At 53.7% G+C, this 15,704-nt stretch overlaps 5 protein-coding genes across 5 annotated transcripts; 2 read left to right on the top strand and 3 right to left on the bottom strand.

Moving 5' to 3' along the window:
- Nucleotides 1–1,069: 1,069 nt before the first annotated feature.
- IWZ02DRAFT_137169 (uncharacterized protein) lies at nt 1,070–4,968 on the bottom strand. The gene is made up of 4 exons (XM_066761706.1): nt 3,340–4,968; nt 2,388–3,285; nt 2,115–2,330; nt 1,070–2,061 (listed from the first exon to the last, which is right to left on the bottom strand). The coding sequence occupies exons 1-4, from the start codon at nt 4,855–4,857 to the stop codon at nt 1,256–1,258; spliced, it is 3,438 nt and encodes a 1,145-aa protein (XP_066626356.1). The 5' UTR covers nt 4,858–4,968; the 3' UTR covers nt 1,070–1,255.
- Nucleotides 4,969–5,048: 80 nt separating this feature from the next.
- On the bottom strand, nt 5,049–6,200 carry IWZ02DRAFT_442652 (integral membrane protein S linking to the trans Golgi network-domain-containing protein). The gene is made up of 2 exons (XM_066766975.1): nt 5,832–6,200; nt 5,049–5,769 (listed from the first exon to the last, which is right to left on the bottom strand). Exons 1-2 carry the CDS (start codon nt 6,077–6,079, stop codon nt 5,400–5,402), a joined length of 618 nt encoding a protein of 205 aa, XP_066626355.1. The 5' UTR covers nt 6,080–6,200; the 3' UTR covers nt 5,049–5,399.
- Nucleotides 6,201–6,378: 178 nt separating this feature from the next.
- Nucleotides 6,379–6,774, top strand: IWZ02DRAFT_370708 (cytochrome oxidase c subunit VIb-domain-containing protein; the record flags this gene model as incomplete). Its single annotated transcript, XM_066764520.1, has 2 exons — nt 6,379–6,609; nt 6,685–6,774. The coding sequence occupies 2 exons, from the start codon at nt 6,379–6,381 to the stop codon at nt 6,772–6,774; spliced, it is 321 nt and encodes a 106-aa protein (XP_066626354.1).
- Nucleotides 6,775–7,914: 1,140 nt separating this feature from the next.
- On the bottom strand, nt 7,915–8,854 carry IWZ02DRAFT_487623 (uncharacterized protein; the record flags this gene model as incomplete). The annotated part of the gene is made up of 2 exons (XM_066769390.1): nt 7,915–8,345; nt 8,401–8,854. The coding sequence occupies 2 exons, from the start codon at nt 8,852–8,854 to the stop codon at nt 7,915–7,917; spliced, it is 885 nt and encodes a 294-aa protein (XP_066626353.1).
- A 1,597-nt stretch (nt 8,855–10,451) lies between these two features.
- IWZ02DRAFT_371305 (uncharacterized protein) lies at nt 10,452–15,187 on the top strand (the record flags this gene model as incomplete). Its single annotated transcript, XM_066764554.1, has 14 exons — nt 10,452–10,762; nt 10,834–10,954; nt 11,030–12,187; nt 12,749–12,914; nt 13,222–13,340; nt 13,372–13,447; nt 13,589–13,835; nt 13,897–13,966; nt 14,018–14,053; nt 14,113–14,245; nt 14,298–14,396; nt 14,457–14,513; nt 14,622–15,072; nt 15,136–15,187. 14 exons carry the CDS (start codon nt 10,452–10,454, stop codon nt 15,185–15,187), a joined length of 3,096 nt encoding a protein of 1,031 aa, XP_066626352.1.
- Nucleotides 15,188–15,704: the final 517 nt, after the last annotated feature.

The following is a 15,704-nucleotide window of genomic DNA, read 5'->3' as shown; positions in this document are numbered from 1 at the left end:
CCATCAACAAAGAAATGGGAAAAATCACAATTGAGGCGCGGGAGCCTGGAGACCTCTGCTCCTCTGGGACGGCGCTTTGCTGTCAGCTCGATGTCATTGGTAGGCCGACCTTTTCAGAAGAAAGAAGATCCAGAACTGACAGTTGGACAGGCGTGGCGGACGCTACTTGCGTCACCCGTAGGATATCTTGTATCCAAAAGTAAGGATTGAGAACTGACTAAACCAAAAAAGCTTCCGCAACTCTTACGAATGTCACCGAGTTCCAAGACTATTGCGCAGACAATGGCAGGACCGCGGAGTGCTGCACTGTCTCTGTGGTATGTCAAACCCCTCACTCTCTTCAGTCGATCTAAATGAAGTGTTGTACAGGGTATCGCTGGCCTTTTGTGCACACCAGCAACTTAGAGGGACAAGCTAGAGTTCAACCACTAGCAAAACGCTGAAGCATACACAACGGAACCCAGAGAAAAATTGTCAAAACTGGGACGCACAAACAGACTGAGCATTGGGGTAAAAGCGTTGTTTATCCTCAAAAATTTTCACAGAAATGCAATCAATTCAAAAATCTCACTTGCCTAAGTCCTGATTCCTTACACCTGCGGTCGCGATTCGATGAGTGGTGATTGGATCGTGGAAATGTGATTCAAGTGATGCTAGGCACATAGCCCCATGCATGAAGGACCGTCTAACTCTAGAAGCGGCCAAATATAGACGAGTCGCTTCGAGATCAGGTCAGCGACGAGTGTCGCTAAGGAGACAGGCCCAAAGAGGACCAGGCCTCCAACTTCAAAGGGAAGTCACTCCCCGCGTGGCAAAACCGGTTTTCTCATGTCAACCAGGCTCTCGAAGCAAGTGGGTATTCCTGGAGTCTCCCAACAACTAAGCTGGATTGGACACAGGTCAACAGATCAGCCGTGCCTGTTTCAGTTAATGCGGCTCAGGTTGTTGATCTGATCCAGGGAGGATACCATTCAGGAATACTTAGCAACTACAAGTGCCCTGATACAATAGGATCGAAGTATGAGTCGGCGTCCGGGTTGCAAGTATCCAGGAAAAGCCCCCGGAAGGATGGCCTGGACAAGGACAGAATCAAAGTGGAAATTCGGCTCTTACCAGCTATTCACCCGCCGAAAGAACAATCCCTCGATCGGACCAGATCATTGTTCTCACCCGGGGCTATATGAGTGTATGCTCGATGTACTCAACAGTCAACAAACTGTTCCTGCCTGTAGATTGAGCTTATCTGACACGAGGATCAAAGCACCAGCCACTTCTCGGTGATTCCTCTTGCGCCGCGAAGCTCGTCGGCCAACGATAGTATTGTCTGAACCGAAAAAGCTGCATCTGCCGCGAAGTCATCCACTTCACTGCCTCGGGACTTGGTCGCATTCTCTTGGCGCACATCCTCGCTCAGTGCCAAAACCTTTTCGTAGCTCGGAAGGGCCAGGTGCACCAAGCCTAGAGTATGCCAGACGCGTGCCACGTTGAACTCGGCTTCCTGGGAGAGGGAAGCAATATTCTTCTCTATCCTCAACTTGTAGTATCGGTAGAGGAACGCGAGACCTTGCTGAATTTGGTATTGTCGATTTTCCGATTGTCGCTTCATTGCGTGCTGAATGTAGGCTATCGCGATCGAAAAATTGAGTATTGGGTCCTCCGGGGTGATACTGTATGCGCGAAAATAGTAGTTGAGTGCGTTTAGGTACGTTCCGCCGCTAGCCAGGACGTGGCCATACATAGCCAACAGGGCGACGTTGACTTCGCTGATCCCCTCGGGATTGCCGTCATTTTGTCCGCCCCTGGTATATCCCGAACGTTCCTGATCGCCGAATTTGTACATCTTGCGGGATGCATCGTCAAGAAGAGCGAAGTCCATGGCTTTTATGAGTCGCAATATGAATTTCTGAGAGGGTCCAGCGTTGTACCAAGTCCTGTGGCCGGTATAGACACGATTGATGGTCCCAAAAAGCCGGTATGCATCATCTGCATAAGGATGCCGTTTTATGAGATAACGGCAAGCGTTGCAGAGGTGCTCTTCGTCTCGTAGAAGCAGGGCGCATGCTTTTCGATAACGCGTTAGCAACGATGCATTCTACCGGAATGAGAATTCTTACCCATCCAGGTGACGTGGATCCTATATTCGCGCTCAGGGTCATGATGGAAGACATTTGCGAGAGCAGCTCCCTCGAGCACTGACCAGCAGCGTCCATTGATGCCCTTCTTTGCCAGTAAAAGGGCATGCTGACAGAAGATGTCCAGCCAAGCGTTGAATGAGATGTCATGGAAATCCTCAGGAATTGTTTCAGGGTCGGGCTGCTGGTCAGGTGAAACTACAACGAGAGTTAGCAACAACTCCCACACAAAATCAAAGGACAAGCGAGAATTACCTTCTGCCGCATTCGCTCGGTTCGAGACAGTTGCAATGTAAGCAAGCGAGGATTCTTTCATCCTTCCTGAACGTCCAAAGTAACCCCCAAACTTGACATTTTTGTCTCGACGAGGGTAGAATGCCTCCATTCTACGGAACTCGTCCACCATCTCACTCGCCGCATCCATATAGGCCTCGATTGCTTCTGGATCGCCGTCATCGACGCCTGCCTGGAGCGAATTCAACTCCGAAAACAGCTCCCTTATAAGCTTGTCGCGCTCCTGAGCCTCTTCCAACTTCTCAGCCTGAGAGTCTAGAAGTCCGCGAAGTCTTCGCCGCGGCCCTTCTGGCTCTTTGGCTTTTCTGGACTTCGAGCTGATCTTTTTTGGCTCTTGAGACTGCAGGGTAGTCGGTTTAGGCTGCACTTTGAGCTCGCGAGATGCGGGTTTTGGCATCAGAGGTTGTAATTTTCGGGCTGGAGGTAGCCTGGCTTGAGCTGATTTTGCGGTCTGTGGCAGTTGAACCTTGATTTTCGCCTTTCTGACCAAGTCTGCGCCTCCTCGTTGGATGACATCTCTTGCAATATCCTCGCACCTCTCCATCATCCCCCACTCCTGGAAGAAGCGAGCCACTTGTAAGCGAGACGACAGGTTTTGGCCAGCAATTTCCAGCGCCTCATCAATGTTCTGTTCAGCTTCATCTGTTTTCTTCATGGCGAAGTAGCAGGCAGCGATCGATATGCGAAGTGCTGTCTGAGGCACCTCTGGAATTCTCTTGAGCGCCTTGTAGTAACGTAAGGCTTCGGCATGACATCCTGCGATGGTAAGAGCGTCGGCGACATCTCTGAAAAGGTCATCAAAGTCGAGCACAGTTGCCGTATCAGAGGCATCCTCTGGTTCAAGGTGTTGGAAATGAGCCTGGCGGATATGTCAGCCAGGACCTTGCTAGAGTATTCCTGTAACAGAACTTGCCTGCGCTTCGTTGTGGTTACCTAAACCGAGCCGGAATAGGCCAAGCTTGACCCTAATCTCTAGAGGAAGGCCAACCCCATAGGCATCTTGCGGATACCGTCCCGGCACAAAGCGATCTACTTCCACTCTGCGCGGTTCATCATCGATATCCCACTCTCGATCATCTTCCAAACCATCCCAGTAGGATTCGTCTTGTCGTCCAACAATGTACCTGGCCGTGGACTTCAGGAGAGGAATGGAATCCTCGTAACGTTTAAGAGTTGACATTAATTCCAGGTAGCTGTTGAGGCTTTGCCAGTCGAGCTGGCTGTAATCATCACCCGGAGCCGTCAAATGGTGGCGAATAGCTTTTTCGAAAGGCTCAACGGCTCTCGCTGGCTCTCGAGTAACCGCGCAAAGTTCTGCAAGCTGTTGGATGCGGTCAAGATCAAACTGATGGCCTTCAATCTTCAACATCATTTCCAGCTCCAGTTTTGCTTGGCCCTTGTGGTCGAACCTGAGCTGAAAGTCCAGTCTTTGACAGCGAGCTTCCCAGTCACCATTGTCAAGACGGATGACTTGACTGTAGCACCGATGCGCCCACTCAAGGCGGGCTCGTTCGTCAATGTCCAACTCGAGGACCCGGGTCGCGATTTTGTGCCAAAGTGCGGCATCTCGTTGGAGAACGGCTCCCATGGAAAGCACGTTGACAGATTCTTCAAGTTGACCCTTGGCATACAAAATCTCCGAAAGCAGGTTGTATGCAGCGAAGACCTCCGGATTTATTTTGATAGCCTCGCCTGCTGCTTTCTGGGCAGTTTCGAGGTCTTGACGAATCCAGGCTTGGGTGGCTTCGGACAATATTTTCTTGAAGACGGGTCCAGGATCTTTCGCTTCGCGAGGGCCTCGCCTTCCTCTCCGGGGAGCTCCTCGTGAGTCGGTGTCTGCTCGCCGCCTGCTGCCGCGAGGACGACCTCTTCCACGGCCCCGCCCACGACCACGGGTCGAGCCTCTTCCTCGCCCGCGGCCTCTCTTGCGGACCGGTTCCTGATCGTAGTCGGAACCAGAGTCGAGATCAGGCTCCGAGCCGTGATCCAGCTCCATGTCGCCGTCTGACATGGAATAGTCGGGATCAAGGGCATAATCTGGAAGATCGGGCAAGTCGGAGTGGAGGACAAGTTCGTCATTCATCATTACGTCGTCTTCCCCGTCCGCCTCTTCACCTTCATAATCAAACATGATTTCGTCATCGGCGTCAGCAGCCCAAGGGGTAGATATTCCAGAATGGTCTTGTGAATTGGTGTCCATGTCGTGTCCAAAGTGGGCGTTCTGGGCTGCGGGAATGAACCCCTCGTGGACGATAGGGCCTTGACCATAGTAGCCTGATCCGGCTGGGTAGTGGGGCCCATTTTGATCATTGGGTTGGTAGCCGTTCATGGTGACGGCGTTGAACATGGCCGCGAACGGGTTGTCGTGCAGACCATTATGAAACTCGTCGGATCGATCCTGTTGGTAGTATTCCTGCAAGTAATTTTCCATGGATCTGTCAGAGTTCTGAGGCTATGCCCAGAGGTACTTGGAATGAGAATGGCGTGGAGACTAGAGACGGGGAGGGCTCTATTTTGGTGTAGTTGATCGAGGTGAGGGAACGAAACAAAAGAGGGAATCATGGCCGCACGAGTCAGACACGCGCACGGGCCCACAGCCCAGTTAACCCGTTTCCTTCGCCTGTGCGCTTGAAAGAACTCTTTCCCTAGTAAGTAGATACCTAGTACTCATTTTAGTTGAAGCGTTGAGGTTGGCTGAGTGTACTACTTCTTTCAAGCTCCACCAATCATGCTCATCGCCAAACATCCCCACGATACGAATCCCTTTGTGCTTCTCTTCGTATCAACCAGCGCGACGCAGTAGTGTTTGCCGAAATCGAAGCATCAATGTGAATAGGTCTTTGCATAGAAGTGGGTGAGGTTCATAACGAAAACGATCTCTGCCTGAGTGTGAAAACCAAATTGCTTTACATCGATCAATCCCGTGGTATCTATCCAGCAGACCCAACGCCGCCAATGCACAGAAAATATGTTCTAGACGCTCTCTTCGGCCTCTTGTATGGGAATCATTTCATACTGGCCCCTCGCCCGCCCCATTCCTCTCCCGAAAGACGTATTCCCATCCTCTTGAATGCCATCTTGTGCCGGGGATGCCTTGTTCCTGGACCTGCTTGGTCCACCACCGCCACCAAAGTTGATGGGGCGCAGCTCCCTCCATTGACAGCTCCAGATACCCAAAAAGGTCATCAAGCTAGTGCTCGCAAGCTGCACCGCCCACCACAGCCAGTGAGAAGGTATCGAGTGGGAGTAAAGGGACGTGACGAGGAGGTGGATGAAGTGTATTGTTAAGGCGAAGTCGGGGATCAGCTTTGAGCGCGCGATAAGTAGGAGGAGGTATATCACGCTAGGAGGGTGGCCAACGTTAGTAGTCTATGCTGGATAACGAGCCCGTGGGAACGACATTACCAGATCAGACTGTTGAGCATCCAGACCAGCCCCAGCATCCACCCAACAGTGACGTCGCCACGCACACTGCGCCAGCTCAGCAACAAGTCGAGGCTGACATCCTTTCCAGCAACCAGGGCCGTGAAGATGATCAGGATGGCGGCGGAGACGTAGTAGGCCAGTTGCAGCAAGAGGATTTGAGAGAGGATGCGCAGCGGCGCGACATCAGCAAGAGCGCCGGGACGAGGGGGCCTTCGGCGGCGAGGCATCAACCCTGTGTGTCGCAAGATTACACAGCTTTCATCGGACGACCGAGGCGAGGCGAGGGACAACAATGGGGGAAGAAGGCAGACAAAGGTGTTGCAGAAGATTGAAGTACGCTACCACGATGGACGAGTTGCGGAGACTTGGCGCGTGGCAGTAGCCATTGGATACCTCCCGTCACCCACTTAGTCAGCATGAACCAGACCACCAGACGTCTAGTCTCGTCCCGGGTTGTCCCGTCGACGACTTTGCCATCCAACATTTCCCCTGCGGCCTCGCCGCCAACGTCTCCAAATACATCGCCATGGGCTGGTTCTCTTCCGACTCGAAACCTCCAAAGCCAAAGGCCTCATCCGACGGCGCATTCGAAGCCCCCGACCGCACCCAACGCGCCCAATGCTGGGCCGCTCGCGATGCATTCAATGCCTGCCTCGACAAGCACAAAATCATTGACAGCATTGGCCAAAAGGGCGAGGCATCAGCGCGTTGCGGCAAGGAGGACCAAATGTTTGTCCAAAATTGCGCGAGCAGCTGGGTAAGTCGGAATGAGCTGTTACATTGCATGTAGTACAAGGACTGAAGCTGATACCGGCTCGGGGGAACAATGCAGGTGCAATATTTCAAAAAGCGCCGAGTTGTTGAGTACAAGAAAGAGCAACAATTGAAACAGCTCGAGGCAGAGGGCGCGAAGCCCATGTAGCCAGGTCCAAGCGCGACATGACTTTCAGTTGTTGCAAGAAGAAGACGCCAATTGTAGGCAATTTAGATGAGACAAAAGAGAAGAGAACCTGGGGGCGTCTTCTGGCCCCATTGGCCAGACGAGTGTCATCGGAGTGAATCCTGCAAATTAATGCTTTGAGGAAAGGTGATGGACACAGGACGGCGCAAAGCTGCCTCTTTGCGCATCTATGGGACGACAAAACGCATGGTAGAAAGTCGCGCCACCAGCAATGGCCGGCTTCGTGGCATGGCATTCCGTCTGGTGGACTGCGGCACGCCGCGGTGTTGGGACGGGTGGTTGCGGACACCGACTTTCCCAGCCATCATACCGGCCCCAGTACTTCCTCTGATATGACGCCTGGCTTGCTTATGAAATCTTGGCTGCAAGAATGAACGTGACTTGGACCTACTCGTACCCGCGTTGGAATCAAGCACTCAGCTGGAAGGATAGAGGGCATGAAGAAAAGAGGCAGCAAATGCAGGATGTACGTTCTTCAAGGGATGTCGAGTCGCTCTGGACTCGCTGCCATGATGCGTGCCGCCCTGCGCTCGTTCGATTCTTGACCGGTCGTGAGGAAGGATCCTACACTAAGGTTGTTGATCTGCTGCCACCTGCAAAATCAGAACAGGTACGGGGTACATACATACCGCAGACCGAGACTCACTGTTACCAAGTGGGGCGACCAGGTAATGTTTGGGATTATGCGAATCGCCTGCAGGTGTTCCAGGGATCGTCTACCACTTCATCGCGGCCATGGACGACTGCAAAGCGACAAGCCAGATCCATGTTTTAAAACAAATCCTTGGCCCTTGCGTCCAGAATCCAGAAAAAGAGTTTCTAGGAAGTACGCACCAAATCCGCACTGATGTCGCAGCCCTACTGAAAAGTCGACACCACGCCCGTCTTCACTGCTCAAATGGATGGGTCAAGCCATGGACCAGTCCAGGCCAAGTCTGATTCTACAACTGGCGTAAGGTGACCTCGAAATGTTGATGTACAAGAATTGAAACGAGAAGCGAAGGTAATGGAAATCAGAAAATTTGTAACTTGACGATGGTGAGGTCTACTTGGACGTGAGAGAAACCACCAGGCTGCAATTCTGTGTCGATGAGTTGGTATCTACCGGTATGCTGTCCTGAAAACGTTGGACGGGTCAAACTCTCGCCTGAAGATTTCATACTCCGTCGGACCCCCCTTGGTGTTCCCCGGCTGGTTGGTCTCCACTGCGAAGACGACGTTGTGGAAGGCCCCTTGGAATTCCTTCTCCTGAAAAAGTAGCATTTTCCACATCTTGGCAACCTCTGCGGCGGGATTCCGGAAGATGGGCCCAACTCCAAATGCTCCCAAGCAAATGTTACGATGACCCCATGCGAACCCAATGCGAAGGACAGTGCGCATCTTCTCGAGCATCAAATCCCTTTCCTGCTCAAAGGAGTATCGCTGACCAGATTCGTCAAGCTTCGGACGACGCACTGGGGCAACGGATATGACTGGCAAAGCTCTGAACTCCCTCCACACTTGATAGTTGTCCGGGCCGTCTCGGAAAACGACTACAGGCTCCAAGTTACTACATGCTTTAAGATGGAGTCGCTCAGAGTGACATACCGACTGAGGGAGAGTACATTCCACCTGTTTGAGGCACAGGATAGTGTGAGCTGGTCCCCGAGCATGCTGACCAAGGAGTCACCAAACTGTGCACAAGGTTGCTTCTCCTGGCAAAACACTCTTCCGGAGCGAGCAAGCCAGACTCCCAGTCCCCACCGGCGCGCTTTTCGTTGGCCATGTTGACGACTGGGATTGCAGGAGCACTGTTGGAAACTGTGCCATTCTGACGGCTGTACAGATCCCAGTCAAGAGCAACATCCACAGGATCGCCGTCAATGACGGCAACACGGAGTCGGTGTCTCGACTTGGCATCCACTCGAATCGGGATCTCAGAGCTGTCGGGGATGAGGATAGAGCGGGCCGGATATTCAGACATGCGCCGCTGGATGTAGGGTATGTAAGTCTTCTTTGCCTCTGCGGCAATCTCTGATGGCTTCGGCTTTGCTTGTGGCATGATGACGATTTTGGACTGGAAATGCGGAGGCTTAAGAAAAGTAAAACTGCTCGACTCTGGCGAGGGGGAAGACTGTTTTAAATAGAAGTGCAAGGCAACAAGAGTTGCGGTATCAAGCATTGAGACGACTGGAGGCATTGCTTCAGGTCAACCGGCGGTCTCGCAGGAGACAAAGGCAAGGAGCAAAGGGGAATCAAGACGGTACCGAGAGAGACGACGTGGTAGAGCATTCAGAAAAGCAGCGAATTGGAAGACGAAGCGCAGGTCCGCTCCTAATCATCACAAAGTGTTTCGAATGCTGATACGAATGATAGGCCCAGCTACTCATCCGATCTTGATACTGTACCTGTGTCCCGGCCGCTGCACGACAGCCAAGTAGTGCGTCGATTAGAGGCACAGTGCCAAAGTGGAATGGCTCCAGACCGAGCGGATGCCAGCAACCGCCCTACAGCAACCTGAATCCTGGGAGGGCCAACATGTTCCGTGATCTGGCGTCGTTCTGGACATGGGCCGAGGGGCTGGTCCGGACGATCTGCGGACCCCGGAAACGGATCATAGATCTGTGTGGGACGAAGGGGCGCACAGTACAGGAACGGGCTGATACGGATGGGAGATACACGAGGAGTTTTGCATCAAAGATGCTGCACCGTGTACATACACACACAGAACAGCACAGAGGCGCAGAGGGCCGGAGCCGCTAGGCACGCGGGAAGCGGGTTGTCCGTGGCACCAGGGAGGCAAAGAAGAAGAAGAAGTAATCGAGGAGACGACGGGTCTTGCCGAACAAGTGGGAGAGTGCAACCAAGGTCAGTTGTGACCGAGTCGGTTGTTGGCAATAGCACGCCTCAGGCAGCAGGACATGGCCATTGATTGGCGGCTCTTTCGTTGTAGGCGTGCAAGAAGATGGGAGACGGCCCAACAGCGGGGCCTCGCCTATAGCATGCACTATGATGCCAGCTGGCACATGTAGACAAGAGTAGGGCCAAGGTGCAGGCCACAGCTGTGCCACGCTTTGAAACCGTTGCACAGACGACGACAGTGTACAGGACATGTGGGTGGGGCCGACTGGAACGAGGGAGCGAGGCAGCTGTACAAGTCAGCGAGACTGGACAGACTGTAACGTGGTAGTCATCAATCCAGACAGATCCAAGGCGCCCAGAGATAGAAGTGGAGAGACTTGAAGGAGGTGGTCGTAGGTGGATGACCGAGTCGAGATGCTGTGGGTGAGATGAGATGGTCAGGAACACAGAGCCAACGGCGGGCGGGCCGATGACTTACAGTGAGGGTGTAGGACCTTGGATCGGGCCGAGCCACTGCCTGGACGGCATTCCATTCAATTCGGACCCGGACCGGGACACGGGCGGCGCTCTTTCGGCCGGCGGAAGAAATCGGCGTCTCGGAAGCCCGTCGGCCAGGTCCCTACATGTGCCTGCTCCGTGCCTGACCTGACCTTGCCTGGCTTAGGTTCGCGTCGACCTTGGCTCTAATCCACTACCAAACCACTACCAAGACTGCCACCGCCATTCGCTCTCGTGTCTTTCGCCCTCCTCAGACCGCCGCATCTTGCCGCGACGCGTTCCCCTCACCTCCCCCTGTCATGCTGGTCGGGCCGCGACGAGTGCTGCTGCTGCTGCGGCCGCTGTGTCCTCGTTCCGCATTGCCATCTCACACTGTACGACTGCTATCAACTTCAAGCCGGTCAACCATTGCCCGCCTACTGAATACCGATCCCTCCTCGTCGTCCTCTCTCGCTCAACATTCTCAAACCCCTGTCGCCGGTGAAACAGTCAGCGTCAATGGTTGGGTGCGCTCTGTCCGGAAACAAAAGCGCATGGCCTTTGCCGCTGTGGGCGACGGCTCCTCCCTCGCGCCGTTGCAGGTGGTAATGAGTCCTGAGCTGGCTACAGGGTCAGTAATTGAACCCATCCTCGGTAGTCCCAACTATGGCGGCTTGCTCACCACAACTTCTTGACCTGTAGACTGTCTACAGGTGTCGGTGTTGCCATCACCGGCCAATGGCAGCCCTCTCCGCCTGGCAAGCAACAAGCCCAGGAGCTGCGCGCCCAGCACATCCGCGTCTTGGGTGAAAATGACTCGGCTGTGAGTTGCAAATTCCAATTTCTGTCAAGTCCAGACCAGCAGGCCTCACACGTTTAGAAATATCCACTGCAAAAGAAATTTCACACCACCGACTTCCTGAGGACCCTGCCCCACCTCCGCACGCGCACTCCATTCAACTCGCTGATGCTGCGCTTGCGCTCGTACGTCATTGCGCAGGTAACTGCGTTTTTCGCCGCACGGGACTATGTGCAGGCTCATCCTCCAGTCATAACCTCGTCAGATTGTGAAGGAGCTGGCGAAGTCTTCAGTGTCGTGGCACAGGGCGACGCATCGAATGTTCAAGATGGCTCTGCTGCTCCTGGTGAGCACTTCTTTCGACACCCCAAGTATCTCACGGTTTCTAGTCAACTCCATCTCGAGGCGCTTTCGCAGTCGGTAGGCAAAGTATGGTGCTTGTCCCCTGCTTTTCGAGCCGAGAAAAGTAGCACCCCTCGCCATCTCAGCGAATTCTACATGTTGGAGACGGAGCTCAGTTTCGTTGAGCAGCTCGACGAGGTCATGGACGCCGTGGAGGAAATGCTTAGGCACGTTGCGGTCAAGCTCAGAGACTCGGGCGTCGGCAGAGAGCTTCTACTTGCAAGATCACCCGAGTACTCCAAAGGTGAAGGGTTTGATGGAATTACGGCCGAGGCTTTGTCTCGAAGGTGGGAAGGCTTGTGCAGAAGCCATTGGCCTCGCATTTCCTTTGCCGAAGCCGTCACACGACTCCAGGATGCGCAAAACAGAGGCGAGGTGTCATTCAAATTTGCCCCCTCTTACGATCACGGACTACAGACAGAGCACGAGGCATTCATTGCCAACTCAATCGGACAAGGAAGCCCGGTTTTCGTGACTGACTATCCACGGTCGGTGAAACCGTTCTACATGTCTCCAACCAGTGCTGGCTCCAGCCAGCACCATCCGTTAGAGACAGTAGCCTGCTTTGATCTGCTTGTGCCAGATACTTGTGAGCTGGTTGGTGGATCGTTGCGCGAGCACCGTCTTCCGGAACTGCTTGCGGCTATGGATTCACATGGGTTGAAAGTACCTACACTTTCTGGGGCATCCGAGGAACAGAATTCCCGTGAAATGACCCTGCAGTCATCTGACGATGATGCAAGCTTACAATGGTACGCTGATCTGCGACGATTTGGCAGTGTACCGCACGGCGGATACGGTCTTGGCTTTGACCGGCTTCTATCATACCTCTCAGGTGTCCCAAACCTTCGCGATGTTGTTTCTTTCCCAAGATGGCACCAAAGATGCGATTGCTGAAGAGGCTGGAGACTTACTTGCCGGCAACAGTGTCCATTCGCTTCATTCTGCTGAGTGATCAATCGCAAGCGCAAGTAAGTCCTCAAGGAATATTCATGTAGTCTGTCTTCAAGGCACGTCCAGATTCAGGGTCTGGAACCATTCCTTCGGATGCCTTGGTCAGTAATGGCAAGTGAATGGGACCCTACCTGCATCGGTAGACCTTTTGATCGAGCTCGAGCACGTCAGCGTTGGCCCAATGATGCGTCAAGTGCGATTTGGATAGAAAAGTCGCCTGGGAGTTGTGGCCGGATTTCACTTGAAGCACATCTTCTGCCTTCATGCAGAACCAGATTAGACGGGCGCCTCGGGTTAGAGCACCGTCATTGGAGCATGCACGAATGTTTTGGCGCGCTGGGCGGGTATCCACTCGCGGGTCGTGAATGGTATATCTCTGGAGGGGGTAGTGCAGCCAGACATGGACATAGGGGCTACCAACAAGCCAGCGCTTGGCTTATCTGGCTTATCTGAAGCCTTAAGCACATCAGCTCTTATCTGTCGCCGCCAACTGGTATCGAGCCCGTCTCGGTGAAATCGGTCGAAGTCCGCATAGTCAACCCCTGTATAAATATGAGGCGTTGGAGTCTTCTGCACTGCAACTTTTTTTGCACTCGGCCATTGCCGGCCTCGGAAACCTCAACATCCGGTCGTGGTTATTGACCTGCGCAAGGCCATTTCTTGAACCGAAATCTGTGGAGCGGGATTGGTCGATCGGCCGGCTGACTTGGCTCCGAACTCGGTGAAATTCGTTGGAATTTGGCAGTGTCAACAATGAGCGTCCAGCTCAAAGTACTTTAAATTGGTTATTGCAATTGAGCGTTTGCTTGCATTCTTCGCGCCTGTTGGCGCCATGTGTTTACATGCAGATGGGTGGGCTGAACGTGCAAGAAAATCTGTTCGGCGGACACGGAACCTTTGGCCATTGATACTCGCCGACCCGAGCGGATGACCAGGCAATGCTTGTGGCCTGGTCTATCGTTCTCGAGACAAAATCCCAGGTTCGAGTGCCGCACATGAGAGTGCAGGAGGCCAAGACGGAGCCAGCCTGTCGGTCGAGGAAGGACGAGATGGTGTTGCAATGATCTCCGCGGAACACCGTTCAGCTGGTGCGGCGGGTGAAGTTGCGAGAGGCAACGGACACAGAAAATATAAAAGACTGCATATCTGGCAAGTCTTGCGGTCGGGTTTTGTTCATGGTTCAAGTAAAGACGGCCGTACAGGAATGATCGCAGTCTGGGCTCCCCCGGTCTAGTCGCAGCTTGCAGCGATGAGATGACATAAACGGGGTTAGCGCGGATGGGTAGCTTCAGCGAGAGACAGCTTTGAGAAAACCGAGGACGGCCTCATCACTTCTCACCCACTACCCAACCACCACCGATTGCAGCCGGATATCCTCGAACTCTGTTCAACCTTGCGCGACCTCTACTTCCGAGCGCAAATTTTCACTCGCATCGCCTCTCTCCTCGAGCGCAATCACCGCAACCATAGCTACCGAACAGACCCCCGGCGTGGTGGCTTATATGGCCGCTCACGACAGAGTGCCAGCTCCTGTAGAAGAAGTAGCTGAGTTTGAGTACGTGGCAGCTTCTGGGATGCGCATTGCAGACAAGCGTGCTAACTGCGCCTAGTTATGAATCGTTACCGCCCAACTACTCTCTCGCCGCCAACATGACGGCGGGCGCATTCGCCGGTATCGCGGTATGCCACTACGAGGCGCTATATCCATGAATGAAAGCTGAATCGACATAGGAGCACTCTGTCATGTATCCGATTGACCTGCTCAAGGTGCGTTTGCAAGTTTCGGAGCGGCCGGTTGTAGAGTCCTAACCAAAGGTTTCATCCAGACGCGCATGCAAGTCGCCAACCCCTCGCCCGCGGCAGTCTACTCGGGCATATCCAACGCCATGATCACGATAACGAGACTTGAAGGCTTTCGCACATTATGGCGAGGAGTATCCAGCGTGGTACTGGGGGCCGGTAGGTTTGGAGACGTTGGGATTTGCAGAAAGCTTCGTATAACATTATGCAGGGCCTGCGCATGCCGTTTACTTTGCTACATACGAGGCCGTCAAGCATGCGGCCGGTGGGAACGAAGGAGGAAAGCATGAGCACCATCCCATTGCTGCTGGTAAGGATTCGACAGGCCCCCAAAGAGAAGTAATTGGTAGTGGCTGCTGACGAAGCGCAGCCTTGAGCGGAGCCGCGGCGACGATTGCGAGCGATGCGCTCATGAATCCATTTGATGGTAAGAGCAGCTGCGGCATGGAGCACGTTTCTTTTACTTTGTTTTTTTTCCCCCTCCAATCCCTTTTTTTCCTTCGTTCCTTTAAGACCACCATCTCACAGTTTGCAGTCATCAAGCAGCGGATGCAGTTGCACGGATCCTCGTACAAGTCGCTATCAGACTGTGCGAAATCGGTCTTCCGGCGCGAGGGCATCGGCGCGTTTTACGTTTCCTACCCGACAACGTTATGCATGACGGTTCCCTTCACGGCATTGCAGTTTGTGGCGTACGAGTCGCTGTCCAAGACGATGAACCCGACGGGCCGATGGGATCCGTACACGCATTGCACGGCCGGAGGGCTGGCGGGAGGACTGGCGGCAGGCGTCACGACGCCGCTCGACGTGATCAAGACGCTTCTGCAGACCCGAGGTTCGGCGGCGGAAACGGAGTTGCGAAATGTCAGGGGTCTGTTGGAGGCGGCCAAGATCATCAAGCGGCGCGACGGCTGGAGAGGCTTTTTCAGAGGTCTCAAGCCGAGGATAGTCACGACCATGCCAAGTACGGCCATTTGCTGGTCAGTGTGCCTTTGTTTTTTTTTTGTTTTTTTCCCACTGGGGTAGGCAGAATGCTGACAAGGCTCCAGGACCGCTTACGAGATGGCCAAGGCGTTTTTCATCTCGCAAAGTGTCGAGTAAGCGGCGGATGGACGGTTCCCTTTTGATATATGGACCGCTTGTATGATTTGCACCAAAAAGTGAGGGTGACATTGGGTTTTTGGGCCGTCACTCAGGATATCTATGGGTAGGCCGGATTCTGGCATAGACGCGAGAGATGGAGCTGGAGCTGGAGCGATGTTGTGTGGGTCGCGGGGCGTTCATGTTTGCTTGTGGTGTACATTAGCGGCAGCATACGTCATGTAGCTAACGGGATATGTCTGGTGGGATTGATTCTTTGCCCGGGCTTGAAGGACAGGTCACGCCGAAGACGGTAAGGGAGAGGACAGGCTGGTAGGTGTGTTCATCGGCGGGTTGTATTCGCCGCTCGCTCATCAAGGTGCCTGGGGGCCGCGAGTCATGTACCCATATCGATAAGGGTCAGCTAAACGGTATAGGTAAGGTACATGAGTACCTACCTAAGCGCCTACCGCGGCCTCAGTGACGTCGCGTTCGGATCCCCAGCCACTGGACACCATCCAAGCCCATCCCAGTCGTC

This window comes from Phyllosticta citriasiana (genome assembly GCF_038021145.1).
Source record: "Phyllosticta citriasiana strain CBS 120426 chromosome Unknown IWZ02scaffold_2, whole genome shotgun sequence".
Taxonomy (NCBI): domain Eukaryota; kingdom Fungi; phylum Ascomycota; class Dothideomycetes; order Botryosphaeriales; family Phyllostictaceae; genus Phyllosticta; species Phyllosticta citriasiana.
Note: the sequence above shows the minus strand (reverse complement) of the source record. Positions and strands in the feature narration are given on the sequence as shown.

Excerpts from the sequence above, each read along its gene's own strand:
- IWZ02DRAFT_137169 (XM_066761706.1), bottom strand. The coding sequence starts at position 4,857 with ATGGAAAATTACTTGCAGGAATACTACCAACAGGATCGATCCGACGAG. Across the intron at positions 2,331-2,387 it reads CCGAGCGAATGCGGCAGAAG|TTTCACCTGACCAGCAGCCC; the intron begins GTAATTCTCGCT and ends CTCTCGTTGTAG. Across the intron at positions 2,062-2,114 it reads GATCCACGTCACCTGGATGG|CATGCGCCCTGCTTCTACGA; the intron begins GTAAGAATTCTC and ends GTTATCGAAAAG.
- IWZ02DRAFT_442652 (XM_066766975.1), bottom strand. The coding sequence starts at position 6,079 with ATGCCTCGCCGCCGAAGGCCCCCTCGTCCCGGCGCTCTTGCTGATGTC. Across the intron at positions 5,770-5,831 it reads ATGCTCAACAGTCTGATCTG|CGTGATATACCTCCTCCTAC; the intron begins GTAATGTCGTTC and ends CCACCCTCCTAG.